This window comes from Verticillium nonalfalfae, assembly GCF_003724135.2.
Source record: "Verticillium nonalfalfae strain VnAa140/NRRL 66861 chromosome Unknown scaffold_73, whole genome shotgun sequence".
NCBI classification, from domain to species: domain Eukaryota; kingdom Fungi; phylum Ascomycota; class Sordariomycetes; order Glomerellales; family Plectosphaerellaceae; genus Verticillium; species Verticillium nonalfalfae.
In genome coordinates this window covers 50,814-64,327 of record NW_021167298.1, presented here as the reverse complement: position 1 = coordinate 64,327, position 13,514 = coordinate 50,814, and the positions used below count along the sequence as shown (strand labels likewise).

Here is a 13,514-nt window from a genome sequence, read left to right as displayed (position 1 = left end):
AGATTTCTCTTCGTTAGCCGTCATGGTAAGTTGACGACCCTGTACTGGAATGGCCAGACCTGTTTGCGAATGAATATGGCTCTCATTCTTTGTTTCCCCAGTCCGAAACCGAGATCGCTGAAGCCCGGGTCGCGCCCGTGGACCGCACTACACAATTCTACGAAACGATATCACAACCCGTCGTCGCGGCCTTTTGCGCCGGCGGTGTGGCCGGTGCTGTGTCGAGAACTGTCGTCTCCCCGTTGGAGCGGCTCAAGATCCTCTTCCAGATCCAGAGCGCTGGCCGAGATGCGTACAAGTTGTCTGTCGGCCAGGGCCTCAAGAAGATGTGGGTTGAGGAAGGATGGCGAGGTTTCATGCGCGGCAATGGAACCAACTGCATCCGTATTGTCCCGTATTCTGCTGTGCAATTCGGCAGCTACAACTTTTACAAGAGGGTATAGTTGCGACGTCTAGCCTCCTTGCCCTCCCGATCCGTGCATGCTGACAAGAAGCCGTCAAGAACATATTTGAAGCCTCCCCAGGCGCCGATCTCTCATCCTTAACACGCCTCATTTGCGGCGGTGCGGCTGGCATCACGTCGGTCTTCTTCACATACCCGCTCGACATCGTCCGAACCCGCCTTTCTATCCAATCTGCCTCGTTCGCCGAGCTTGGGGCACGACCAGACCACTTGCCCGGCATGTGGTCCACCCTGAAGTCAATGTACAAAACCGAGGGCGGTATGGCTGCCCTATACAGAGGCATCACACCTACAGTTGCCGGCGTGGCGCCATATGTGAGTGTCCAAGGCACAGACCTGTTCCCGAGCATTGCAGCTGACTGAGAGTTCTTGTACAGGTCGGGCTCAACTTCATGACGTATGAGATAGTGCGGACGTATCTCACACCTGAAGGAGAGCAAAACCCGAGCGCAGTGAGGAAATTGTTGGCTGGTGCAATCTCTGGCGCTGTTGCGCAGACGTGCACATATCCATTGTAAGTCCTCACCTCACAACGCCATCAAGTCTTTGTTATCTAACCCCTGCTAGCGACGTTCTACGAAGGCGTTTCCAAATAAACACCATGTCTGGTATGGGGTACCAATACAAAGGCGTCACAGACGCCGTCAAGGTCATTCTCGCGCAGGAGGGTATCAAAGGTCTCTACAAAGGCATCGTGCCGAACTTGTTGAAGGTGGCGCCCAGTATGGCGTCAAGTTGGTTGAGCTTCGAGCTGTCCCGAGACTTCCTCGTGTCTTTGAACCCGGGAGCCGAAGAGGTCATCATTTGAGTTTGAGACGGCTTAGTGCTTTGATATTGTACAAATGGTAGACGGTAGCGATCATGAACTCGGCTGGTGCAATCAAGAGAAGTTGAATGTTCAGAATCTTCTGCATATGAGTGCCACCACAGCATCTATCTTAAGACTACTCAAATGCTTGTCTTTCGAGGAAGGAAGAAGTCAATACTTGTATACATGTTGGAGGTTGGAGCATCTTGATGCCATGGAACCTTGTTGCATGTAGGTAGTTTATGCTACACCGAGAATTCACCGTGGATCTCACCGAGGTAGGAGAAAAGCATGTGGGGCGTCAGGCCAATTAAAACATCATGCCTAGCGAGCAAAGTCCCGCCCTCGCCAACTCTGATGGTCCGAGCGTCTTCACAACTGCCCTAGTAATTTTCGCCCACAATTCCCCTCCCACCTCCAGTCTTTCCAAGGTGTGGGAATTTCTCTTTTTTTCTTTCTCGAACGAACCTTCCGACAGCGACAACCACCACCCATCGACTCAGTTCCGGACATCGCGAAGTCGACGACAAGATGGGTACGTAAACTCCCACCATCCGAGCCTTTATACCATGCGAGTGGGGTTACCTTCGGGTGCTCTGCGACCTGGCACGCGCGCACTTGCCTCCTCGCCGAGGACGAACCGCCGCAGCAGTCCTTGAGCATGATCGATCGAAAGGCTGACGATGGATTCTTCCCCTCACAATAGGCATTGATCTCAACCGTCACCACGTGCGCGGCACTCACCGCACGGCTCCCAAGAGCCAGAACGTGTACCTGAAGCTTCTCGTCAAGCTGTACCGCTTCCTGGCCCGTAAGTTTCCCCGGCAAGACTCCTCAAGAAGAAGAAAATCTTGGAACGAGAAGGCATTGGGCTGACCAAACGTGACAGGCCGTACCGATGCCAACTTCAACAAGGTCGTCCTCCGCCGCCTGTTCACGTCCCGCATCAACCGCCCTCCCGTCTCCCTGTCCCGCATTGCGGCCAACATCAAGGAGGATGAGAAGCGCATCGTCGTTGTTGTCGGCACCATCACCGACGACAACCGTCTCCTGACGGTCCCCAAGGTGACCATCGCCGCTCTGCGATTCACCGCCACTGCCCGTGCCCGTCTGGCTGCCGCCGGCGGCGAGGCCATCACCCTCGACCAGCTTGCCCTCCGCTCCCCCACCGGTGGCAACACCCTGCTGCTCCGCGGCCCCAAGAACGCCCGTGAGGCCGTCAAGCACTTCGGTTTCGGCCCCCACAGCCACAAGGTATGCTGCCACCCCTCACACAACAGCCTGTACCTTCTCTGCAACGGCTTGCTGACCCCCCTCTGCAGAAGCCCTACGTCGCCTCCAAGGGCCGCAAGTTCGAGCGTGCCCGTGGTCGCAGACGCTCCAGGGGTTTCAAGGTGTAAGCGGGTTTTACGACGGAATTGGACGATCTGGGTCTGCTGCGGTTTGGCTCTCGCGTTCTTCGCGCCACGACGCTCAACGGAAGACGCGGTCTCGGTCAGGGAAATGGTTATGCATGGTACTGGCGTCGATCGGTATCCCAAAATTCGACGTATGCGAATACACACTCTGGCTTTTTGCCTTTACCAAGACTGGTCCCGGCTTTTGCATGTACCTTCCCACTCGTGGCATACGGCCCATTTCTTGTCCCCAGATCCTAGTAAACCTTTCCTTGACGAGTCTCCTCGACGTGTGCTTGATTCTTCGTGAAAGGCTAAGACGCAGCGTTCATCAACTGTAGATTGACGCGTGAGACCCTTCCAAGATGTTGCTTATGGCGCCCGTCTAGACTCACAAGCAGTACGCTCCTCGGGCTTCGTGCAGGTTATGGTCACTTGTCGTGCTTTCAGGATTCCACCACTCCACGAAAACGCTCACCCCTTGTAACCCTCAACAAGCAACATCATTCATTCGGCACAGAGTACAGGCAGGCGGCTACATTACAGTGTCACTTGACGTTCCCGTACGAGCGCAACACAAGAGTCATGCGTGGCGAGGTTAAGGACTGGTCATTTCTAAATACGCAGGCACCCTCTGGCGTGCCTTGAGCCGCGGTGCCTGCCAGTTCCTACTGATACAAATCGGCCCTCTCGGGCACCGTCTGCCCCTTTTTTGGACATGCAGACTTTGAAGCTCTAGTAGCCAGTCACTCTAGTAGCCAGTCATTGAGCTCCTCAGACAGGCGTTGCTATAGTACTATGCTGGTGCAAGGCCACGAAGCTGGGGATGCAATGCTGTGGTGGATCTTTTCTGCGGGCTCGTCGGCCCTTTTGGCCATCTCATCTGCCGCCATTTACATGAAAGGAGGCAGAGAGAAGGGGTATCCGCCGTTCTTGATGCGGAAGACGCTGAGAAGGAAGCTGTACATGATGAACATGACACCAGCACCAGCCAAGATGGCTATTTGCTGCTTCTTGGGATCCGCAATCCGCGGCACCTTTACAGTCAGTGCAATGGCGCAGAACGCCAGGACACCATCTGGGAGTGCATTAGTCAAGTCACTCGTGATGGAAGGGTTTGGTGGCAACTTACAAATGGCAGCGACGATCTGTGTCTCCATGCCGAGCTGGTTCTGGAAGCCACCAGTGAAGTAAGTGACGCCGCCCTTGCCATTGCCGACAACGTACGGTGTCTTGCGGATCAGGGTGAACATGTAGCCGCTGGTGAATAGGAGGATTGTGATAAGGCTGAAGACGGCCCAGAGGTTGCGGCTCCTGATGACAGGAAGGACGTAAGGAGAAGCCGTGATGAGGGCAGTGCCCAGGCCAAGCGTGACGACAACAGTCGAGATCCATCGCATCCAGTTGATGGGACGCTTCACGCTGGGTTGGGGGCGGCCATCCATGTGGCGAGCGAGCCACGAGTGGACTTGTTCGGCAACCTGGGGTCTGTCCAAGTTAGTGATATGTTTCAGGAAACACAGCCCAGTCTCAATTATACGTACCCGCTGGTGAAGTCGTAGCGCAAGGGCTCGGAAGATGCGACAGCGTGGGGTCCAGTAGTAGGCAGATACAGCAGCAGAACAGGTGCGGTTTGAAGTCCGAGCTAGGCAAGAACGTGACGTTAGCCAACTTGTCTGGAAGCTCGCAAGCTCAAAGGCACCCTGGGCGTTCGGAGTACTTACCGACATGAATGTATCCCGGCCATCAGCGAAATCCAGAGTTCCGAAGATCATGCGGGATTCGGCTTTCTTGTCGCCCTTGGTCCAGCTGCGTGACAGGATGTCCCACTCAGGTTGAAATTCGCGACACAGCTGGCATCCGAACTTAGAGTCGAGGGCTGTCAGCAACACCATGGTGGTGTAATCACGCGGCAGCGCAGTGACCTGCTTGAAGGTCTTGTCATTAAGCTTGACGGGCGAGGACGACAGTGCCTTGGTGTGGAAGTCCTGGAAGCGCTCCTCCGGCGACTTGGCGGCCGCTAGAGCTCCTGACGCCAGAAGCGAAAGGCGAAGGAGGGAGGAAAACCAACGCATGGCGGGCTGAACTGAGATCGGCGAACGATAGGGTGTGACTGTATTCAATGCGGTGCACAGTCCCACGTGCCGGAAAGATTGTCTGGTGCGTGGTGGGCGTTGTCGTTGACGTTGACGATGTGGCTTCCACCACGGTACTTCTGGTGCATGTGTCAATTGGAGGTCGTATTGGACACTTTGGGCAGGAGCACTGGGCAGGCGGGACCAGAGGAAGGGGCTACGTACCTTGCAACTCTCGAATCGACTAGCTGTTGACTTGATTGGTGCGAACGAGGCATTCTGGGGCCTTGTCTGTGTGAGTTACGTGGGGTAGGTGTGCACTTCCAGTCCAGAGCTCACGAGGTCACATGACAGTGACACTAGTTCATTCTTGGAATCATGTTTACTTACGCCACGCTCAACATCCAAACACACGAAGATGTAAGCTCTCTTACAGAACAACGTCCACCCATCGGATCTTCCATAACATATAGTCTTATCCTGCTCTTGTCTGTGATAAAGGCGTCTTGTGTCGCTTCTTTAACACTCAAGTTCAGGCTGCCTATGACAGATACCTGACAGTATCACGTACCCCACCACACCAAACGCGTACGTGACTGGCGGGATGCCTGTCAACACCCGTCTTCTGGACGCTGAGCAGGTATGGCATCCCTCAATCAGCGAATATTTACGGCCAGGAGCTAAGCCCATGGTTAGCGTCAACAGCGTATCCACGAGCACACCATGGCGCATCAAAGCCAGCTGCACCAAGCCGAGCTTGTTCTCAATGACGAGAAGACAAGGAGGCTGAGGGTACGAAAGCAGCTATTGGCAGACGATAATGATGCTTTGCAACAGCGCCTGAAGGTCAGCGGATCCCAGGTCACTCAGCTGTCGGGGCAGCTTGAACAGGCACAGTCGGAGGTGAAGGCAACGAAGCAAGCCTATCGCCAGCTTAAAAAAGCCCTCGATACCCAAGCACGGGAAGCCTCACACCTCAAGGTTTGTGCTAAACAGCTATAGATTATCGTACATTCCGCCATTGACTCATTTTCTGCAGATGGAGCTCGAATCGCTCAACAACACAGCCCAGGACTCCACCAAGGTGCTAGCCGAAAAGCTGGCTCTCAGTCGCGAAATTGCGCAAATGAAACCGGAACTTGAACACCTACGTTCCCAGCTGGCACATCAACAGACTGTGCTTGCGGAAAAGTTGTCTCTGGAGCGACAACTCAACTCGGCTGAGGTTGAGCTAGCCGCCGAAAGGCGTGCTCGGTTACAGTCCGCAGAGAAGCACGACCTTGAAAGAGCCGACAGCGACGAAACAAAGCAGAAGTTGAAGGATGTCGAAAACCGATTGGCAGCCGAAACGCGCGAATTAGGACGACTTCGTCAAGAACTTGCATCAGCGCAAGACAGTTCACGATCACAAGAGAAGAGGACCGCTGCGGACGTAGAACTGCAGGCAAAAGTCAAAGAACTCGAAAAGTCATTGGCGAACGAGAAAAACGAGGCCAAGCGGGCAAAGAAGGAAGCTGAAGTTGCGCTGTCTGAGCTGCAGGCCCAGAACGAAAACCTCGAGTCCAGGGTGGACAGCCTCAAAACGAAGTTGCGAAGCACTCAGAGCGAACTGAAGGGATCCAAGGCGGAGCTCGAGGCCATGCGAGAGGCACACGTCACGAACCTTAAGGGCGCAAACCGCGCATCAGGACCCGACCACCACGCTACGAAGAAACGACGAGCTGTAGACCTGGGTGCTGAGGACATCACAACCGAGGCCGTCAATGATGGCGATTGGAAATCTCGCCGACCCGCTAAGAAACGAGGGCTTGACCAAACGCTTCTTGGAGAGAAGTCCACATTCTCGATTACGCCTTTCCTGAATCGCACCAAGGGTGTGAACGTCGACGCATCTGTGGACGAGGATGCAGAGGAAGATGAAGCGGATGTGAGCCACATTCCTCATGCCGAAACGGTCCGGAGGGCTGAGGCCGAGGCTGTGGATGCAGCCAAGGACGTGGAGAGGGCGCTCGTCTCTGCCACATCCGGAGCTGAAGGAAAGCAAGGCAAGGCTCGAGGAAGGCCTAAGAAGGCTCTTGCGTCGACGTCCCCCAACATTCCACCCTGCGCAGTCGCTCGACCAGACAAGATGAAGAAGGCTGCAAGGAACGTTGCGGTTCTGACGCAGGTTACTGAGGAGTCGACTGATGTTGAAGCTCCAGCAGCCGGTACAATCAGCGCTACGCATGATGTTTCAGAACCCTCTATTGACGCCTCTGTCGAGAACGGGGCCGTCAAGCCAGCTGTTCGGGTTCTCGAGAAGAAAAAGAAGCGCAAACTGGTCGGTGACAGCTCAAAGACGATATTCGATGAGGAGGAAGCAGAGCCTGTAGATCTACCGGTCAAGAGGAGCAACCAAATCAAGCTTGGACCGGGCAAGATTCTGAAGAATCCCAAGCTTGGCATGGCTCGCAAGGCCTTTGCAGGGGCGGCGTTCTCTCCTCTCAAGAAAGATCGCAGGGGCGTAGGCGCGAGTTTTCTTGTATAGATCTTGGTCTGGGACATGTTTGAGGTTGGCAGGGCTTTGGTCCAGTTTGGCGTTATTGATTTGAAGTGTACGGATGCATTAATCGGCGTACTAGTGTGACTGGGGTGTCACGGCAGGTCAACGGTATGTTGCACATTTTGTGCAATACGAATATTACGTTCCTAACTGAGGAAAGTAAATGACAAGAACTTTGTACCACAAGAGCCAAACCTGCAAGTAACGTGACTGATTCTGCCTGCCGAAACATCTTGTCACAGTCAAATCCCTTATTCATACGTCTTCACTTGTGAGGCTCTGGTCTTAAAGATCGCATCGTCTGTGACTTAGTCAGCACGTCGCCGGAGCTTGGGCCTCAGAGAGTTCACTGATAGGTAGGTATGTTGTTGAACATGAAGGAAACTGACGAAATCACAAAACATTGATTTAATCGACCATCCTTCATTCCTTCTGCCACAAGCTGATCGTCTTTACTGCTGTAACTTACCACCCTTGATTTTGTTGTTTTTAGTGCCCAGGTATAAGCCATGAGCAGCAGCTTGACCGGCGGGGTTTATTTTCGACGCGTTCTCACATCATTAGAAGTGTCGATTGCAACACCGTCCAGACTTACCATCCTTCGTCAACAAAAAGGGCCACAGGTTCAATGCCGTCTTTCGTCATCAAACAGTCGTTGGAAGGCACGCCAGGGTAATGATGTGTTTGCACGGGAGGCTCGTGTGCAGGGACTCAAGAGTCGTGCTGCTTTTAAGCTTCTTGAGGTCGGTACACTTTGTTCTCGTTACCACACGGCCATGTCTACCCAAACACAGGTCAGCTGTGAGAAGACGCAGCCACTAAATGTCGCTCCCAGTTGGATAGCAAATACCGCATATTCAAAAAGGATCAGGTAGTCGTAGACCTTGTAAGATCTCCCACTTACGTCACATGTGTCTCGGTGCTGATCGGAAGCTAAGGGTTATGCTCCAGGGAGCTGGTCCCAGGTCGCGGTGGAGCGGACGAAGCCCTCAGGCAGTGTTCTCGGGATCGACTTGATCCCGGCACAACCACCACGAGGTGTGTCCACTATCCAGGGCGACTTTCTCTCGCCAGCAGTGCAAGGTATGGTCAAGGATTTTCTGGTCCGGGCACAACGACGCCGCCGCCCCGATAAGAAACCGACAGTAAGCAATGCGCAACCCGGCGACCAGTCTCACAGCGAAGTTGAGTCTCTCGGCGATGAACCAGCCCTCAACACCGTTGTCGAAGATAAACCGAGCTACATTGACCTGGAACGGGCGGAGACGGCAGACCCGACAACAGCCGAGGAGACGAGCAAGAGTTTGAAGTTGGTAAACGTATGTGTCTCTCTGCTTCTACGCTGCCAGCTCTGTTGGATCCCTTTCCGCGGCTGCCGTGTGATTTGAACGCCTAGGCTTACCCATGCTAACCCTGCGAAAGGTTGTGTTGAGTGACATGTCAGCCCCATGGGACCAAACTTCCGGCTTCGGCGTGAACACACTTAGTAATCCTTACAACAGGATGATGAACACGAGCGGCGTCACCTTTAAAGATCACGTCGGCAGCATGGTCAGTGGAGCGTCTTTTGGTTTTTTCTCATGCCACTAACGCGGGGCCGGAACAGGATCTCTGCTACGCAGCGCTCCAATTTGCCAGCGATACCCTCAAGCCTGGCGGTCACTTTGTGTGCAAATTCTACCAGGGCGCAGAGGACAAAGAGCTGGAGAAACAACTACGAAAGCTCTTCGCCAAGGTATTCAGGGACAAGCCCGAGTCATCGCGGAAAGTGAGTTTAGTTCCCGCATAGCGACATGCTACCGAAGACATTGACCCTCGGCATAGGACTCGAAAGAGGGCTACTTCGTTGGTCTGAACAGGAAGGCAACAGTGCACCTGGGAGATTCGAGCGACGAACCGAGAACATAAGTGTACCAGGAGCAGGGGAAATAGAGTGTAAATTCCACAAGACTTTGCAGATAATACGCCATCTACATATGGTCTTGGTTCGCTCAACCGAGACACGCATAGGCTGTCGTTTCGTCACGGAAGCATCGCACGGGTGTTATTACATGATCATTTACGGGTAGGACTAATGCTGCTCAATAAGAAATTCCGAAGATTATTCTAGCTCTAGGTTCACCCATAGATAAGATGTGCATGACGTATTTACGATGAACATGTCTCAAGACATTGACGTACTCTCATGAAGTCCAACCCTGCCGAGGTTTCATATCGTGTTGCGAAATATGCCTTTGGGAATTGAGGCTCAAGTGATGCTTATGTCACCAAGAAGGTCCCGCAGAGATGTAGTGACTTCCATCATAACAGCAGCGACCCTAGCAATCTACGAGTTACGAACTAGTACACTTGCCCCTTCTCCTGTGAAATACCAACGCGTCGCCATTCACTACAGAGATCTGGACAACGATGGTAGACTGATATATTTCAACAGCGAGATTCAAAAAGACCAAACATTTACGTTCGCATTCACTTGACTCGACGGATTTTGGTTCATGTGCCAGGATTTTCATTGGGGTCGTCTTCTGGGTTGATGCCCAGTCTCCGTTCGATGGCTACCTTTTTAGCCAGCGTGCAATCATCCATCCCCTTAACGATGTTGATTGACCAACCCTGTGCATCCGAAAGACCAAACGAGGAAGCCAGCCTAGGACGCCCGCCATGATCTACCATCATCTCCAGTCCTCCATCCCCTGCTTCAGCCGAAGTTCCACGTCATCACATAATGCCCTTTACTTATCATGTCTAGGTGCTTTACGCCCTGGACATGACACCCCAGGCGCGGATGACGTTGTCGGTGTAGCCGGCGAAGAGGGTCTGGCCATCGGCGCTCCAGGCCAGGCTGACACACTCGGGCTCACGGCTCTTCTTGCCGACGGCGGTGAACTCGGGCTTCAGCTCATCAACCTTGCTCTTCTTCTCGAGATCGAAGATGATGATGCTGGTGGCGGTAGCGGCGCACAGCCAGTAGCGGTTGGGGGAGAAGACGAGAGCGTGGATCTCGTCGTTGGCGTTGAGAGAGTAGAGGTGCTTGGACTCGTTCAGGTCCCACAGCATGGTGGTACCGTCCTTGCCACCGGAGGCACACAGGGAACCGTCAGGGGAGATGGTGACGGTGTTGATGTAGCCGGTGTGGCCAATGTGGTCGGTCTGCAGCTTGCAGGTGTTGAGCTCCCAAACCTATCAATTATCCTGATCAGCACATGTTTTGCCATGGCAGGTATGCCGTGTAACAATTTGTAGCAGAATTCAAGAAAAAAAAGGTCGAATAAAAATCAGTGCATATGGTGAATAGTGGTCTCATGGCCTGCGAACAGGCTCTGAAGTAGCAAATACTTTTGGTTGCAATGCATCATGTGGGTTGCTGTGGTGCTCCCTCGTGCGAGGTCGCGAATGGGACAGGTGGAGTTTGGGCTTACCTTGACGAGCTTGTCCCAGCCGGAGGAGACAATGACGGGGTTCTGGGGGTTGGGGCTGAAGCGGACGCAGGAGACCCACTCGGTGTGGCCCTTGTCGGAAATGGTGAACTTACAGTCACCGAGAGTGTTCCAGAGCTTGATGGTGCGGTCGCGCGAGCCGGAGACGATCTGACGGTTGTCGGCAGAGAAGGAGACGGAAAGAACGTCGTTGGTGTGGCCGACGAAGCGGCGGGTGGTGGTGCCGGTCGACAGCTCCCAAAGGCGGAGGGTCTTGTCCCACGAGGCGGACAGGGCGTAAGCGCCGTCAGAGGAGATAACCTGCCAGTCCTGCATCAGCCCATTGTCCACAGCAATCGCGACTTCTCTCAGTCGGTGGTTTCGAGGTCAAATAAACATACGCAGTCCGAGACGATGTGGGAGTGGCCGTGGAGGGAGCGCTTGGGGTAGCCGTATTGGGACTCGTCGCGGGTCAGGTTCCAGATGATCAGGGTCTTGTCACGGCTACCGGACAGGAGCATGTTGGGGCTGTGAGGGTGTCGGCGTTAGCAATCGAAGATTCTCAGTACGACTGGCGCTGGAGGCTGTGTTTCGATCTGGGCGTGCCGCCATGATGCTCGACGGGTATCGAGATCAAGGTGTCGTGGGAGGTTCGCTTACTTCTCGATGGAGGTCGCCAGACTGGTGACCCAGCCATTCTGCAAAGGCGCTGTTAGCAGGTCTTCTTTTTGAAATCATGTCGCAAGCGACTCTGCACACCATCTTGCCTGCCAGAAAGTTCCGACTGCGGCAAGATGGACTGACAATAGGGTGTCAACTTACGTGGCCCTCGAGGGTACCCTTCAGAACCAGCTGCTCAGCCATTCTCAATGCGCGATTACCGACACAGATAGATAGATGAGAAGGGAAGAGACGATTGTCGCGGTGTTGCAGGTTCGAGAGGTCGGAGTCCTGAAGCAAAATTCGTAGCTTTCTGTGGGAGGGAAATCGGATTTTGAGGTTAGGGCAGATTTCGCGTGGGGCTAGAGCCAATCGGAGCCAGTGTGGCTAGCTCGGTGGTCGACTGCCTACGTCCTCACCGAGGCTTCACCGAGAGCCAACCATCTGTTCCTTCCTTCCTGCACAGGTGCCCAGATCCCCTGCCATCTTTGCAGTCCTGTAAGCGGGGCGTCACAGCCGATGTGGAGGCCAATTGCGGAAGTGGATTTAGGACTAGGGATCGTGGATACGTCGACATTCGCAGTCTCAAGTCCATGGCCTCATCATATTTCTTTGCAATGTGCAGGCAATGTATAGCTAGACAGTGTTGGAGAGATGGTTCTACTGCACTTTTAACACGCTTCTCCCCTCACATACTTGGGCTCTGACTGGGCTTTTGAGTCCTTGGAATGGGGTTGACATGCGAACAGCAGGTTTAAGATGCATCATTCGGTAGAGACTTGGTATTGTTTGCAAACCGGCATATGGACATTGCGTCCGGGTATCATTACTAATGTATCTTCCCCCACTGCCTACACTTGTGCATATAGCCAAGACGGCCTTGATTATCTCCCTGAATGTATGCCGCTCGACCACGGCAAGCGGCCATCATGAGAAGTGTGCTAGCTCAGCTGCCAACGCCGGACTGTCCTTGCGCCCCGGAGCCTCCGGCCCGTTTGCCCTGCCGCGGCACAGGTTTCCGTAGATATCTCGAATCAGCGTTGACAATCATGCTATGGTCGGCAATTTCAAGCTGCCCGCTCTCGCCGCCGTCCTGCTTCACGAACTTCTTCATAGCGGCCTCCCAGAGTTCATATCGTGATTTGGTAATGGTGTCGCGCTTCGACAGGTCGCTGACTTCCTTCTGCTTGCGCATCTTGGACGCGCGCACCAGGCCGCGAAGGGCCTCCTCGCCCTGCTTCGACGCCTTGGCCGCCTCTTCGCGAATCTTCTTGGAGTCGCGGCCACTGTCATCCTCTCTCGGCGTGTAGCGATATGTGTGGAGGCTTGGGAACTCCGGAAAAGGTCGGGGAATATGGGCTCTCTCCTCTTTCTCGTGCCTGCCGCTCAACTCGTCAGACAGCAGTGGCAGAGCGGCATCTGCACTCTCGTCGTTCAGCAGGGCGTTGAAGTAGGAGGGCGTCAGGTCTTCTTCAGGAATTGGGTTCTTGAGGTGGGGTTTCAACGAGGACGTGACGAGGGCGAACCGCCGCATGGTGGTCTCGAAATCGGCAGGTGTCGGCTGCTCTCTGCGGGCGCCCAGAGCTATGCGCTTGAGATCGTCGATGAAGGATGCCAGGTCTGAAAACCGCACGTCAGCATCATGTCAGGCTGGAGAAGGCAGTGATCGTAACGCACACGTCTCGACGAGGGACACATAGCTAGCCATTGCTGTTGGCTCGGCACCATCGAATCCTACATGCTTCAACGCCAGGCCGATAGATCTCTCCAGGCTGCATTGGGATTGGTATTCGAGTGATGGGATGGTGACGGAAGAGCTTGCGCGGCTCGCCCCAGGGTCAGGCTGGTCTGCCTCGTTCTGTCCGTCGACATCGAGTCGCTGCCTCTTGTTGTTGAACTGGAGCTCGTCACTAGCCTCAAGGCTTGCACCTCGTTTCCGTGGGCTTTCTGACATGGCGATGATGGGAAAGGGTCGGCTGTGGTAGGGAGGCTCGAGCGGACGGGTGGCCAAACTGAGCGGCAAGATAGGTTTGAACTTGTACCGGGCGAATTTGGAGACTACAAAGAAACTGTATGAGTGCCGGCGCACCTGGCTCAGCTGCTTCTGCGAGGCGCGGATGCTGACGTGGTTGTCGACGGCGTGACGACGTTTG

At 54.3% G+C, this 13,514-nt stretch overlaps 7 protein-coding genes across 7 annotated transcripts; 4 read left to right on the top strand and 3 right to left on the bottom strand.

Annotated features, from left to right (window-relative positions):
• Positions 1-22: 22 nt before the first annotated feature.
• Positions 23-1,271, top strand: D7B24_008334 (uncharacterized protein; the record flags this gene model as incomplete). Its single annotated transcript, XM_028642422.1, has 5 exons — positions 23-25; positions 102-437; positions 503-778; positions 841-977; positions 1,031-1,271. The coding sequence occupies 5 exons, from the start codon at positions 23-25 to the stop codon at positions 1,269-1,271; spliced, it is 993 nt and encodes a 330-aa protein (XP_028493783.1).
• Positions 1,272-1,591: 320 nt separating this feature from the next.
• Positions 1,592-2,671, top strand: D7B24_008333 (uncharacterized protein; the record flags this gene model as incomplete). The annotated part of the gene is made up of 4 exons (XM_028642421.1): positions 1,592-1,631; positions 1,978-2,082; positions 2,161-2,525; positions 2,594-2,671. The coding sequence occupies 4 exons, from the start codon at positions 1,592-1,594 to the stop codon at positions 2,669-2,671; spliced, it is 588 nt and encodes a 195-aa protein (XP_028493782.1).
• An 890-nt stretch (positions 2,672-3,561) lies between these two features.
• On the bottom strand, positions 3,562-4,743 carry OST3 (oligosaccharyl transferase subunit ost3/OST6; the record flags this gene model as incomplete). The annotated part of the gene is made up of 4 exons (XM_028642420.1): positions 3,562-3,746; positions 3,801-4,156; positions 4,213-4,313; positions 4,393-4,743. The coding sequence occupies 4 exons, from the start codon at positions 4,741-4,743 to the stop codon at positions 3,562-3,564; spliced, it is 993 nt and encodes a 330-aa protein (XP_028493781.1).
• Positions 4,744-5,347: 604 nt separating this feature from the next.
• Positions 5,348-7,270, top strand: D7B24_008331 (uncharacterized protein; the record flags this gene model as incomplete). Its single annotated transcript, XM_028642419.1, has 3 exons — positions 5,348-5,383; positions 5,440-5,724; positions 5,783-7,270. 3 exons carry the CDS (start codon positions 5,348-5,350, stop codon positions 7,268-7,270), a joined length of 1,809 nt encoding a protein of 602 aa, XP_028493780.1.
• A 1,100-nt stretch (positions 7,271-8,370) lies between these two features.
• D7B24_008330 (uncharacterized protein) lies at positions 8,371-9,193 on the top strand (the record flags this gene model as incomplete). The annotated part of the gene is made up of 4 exons (XM_028642418.1): positions 8,371-8,604; positions 8,708-8,836; positions 8,892-9,053; positions 9,110-9,193. 4 exons carry the CDS (start codon positions 8,371-8,373, stop codon positions 9,191-9,193), a joined length of 609 nt encoding a protein of 202 aa, XP_028493779.1.
• Positions 9,194-10,039: 846 nt separating this feature from the next.
• GNB2L1 (Guanine nucleotide-binding protein subunit beta-2-like 1) lies at positions 10,040-11,565 on the bottom strand (the record flags this gene model as incomplete). The annotated part of the gene is made up of 5 exons (XM_028642417.1): positions 10,040-10,465; positions 10,705-11,022; positions 11,103-11,229; positions 11,362-11,399; positions 11,524-11,565. The coding sequence occupies 5 exons, from the start codon at positions 11,563-11,565 to the stop codon at positions 10,040-10,042; spliced, it is 951 nt and encodes a 316-aa protein (XP_028493778.1).
• A 742-nt stretch (positions 11,566-12,307) lies between these two features.
• D7B24_008328 (uncharacterized protein) lies at positions 12,308-13,315 on the bottom strand (the record flags this gene model as incomplete). The annotated part of the gene is made up of 2 exons (XM_028642416.1): positions 12,308-12,981; positions 13,039-13,315. The coding sequence occupies 2 exons, from the start codon at positions 13,313-13,315 to the stop codon at positions 12,308-12,310; spliced, it is 951 nt and encodes a 316-aa protein (XP_028493777.1).
• Positions 13,316-13,514: the final 199 nt, after the last annotated feature.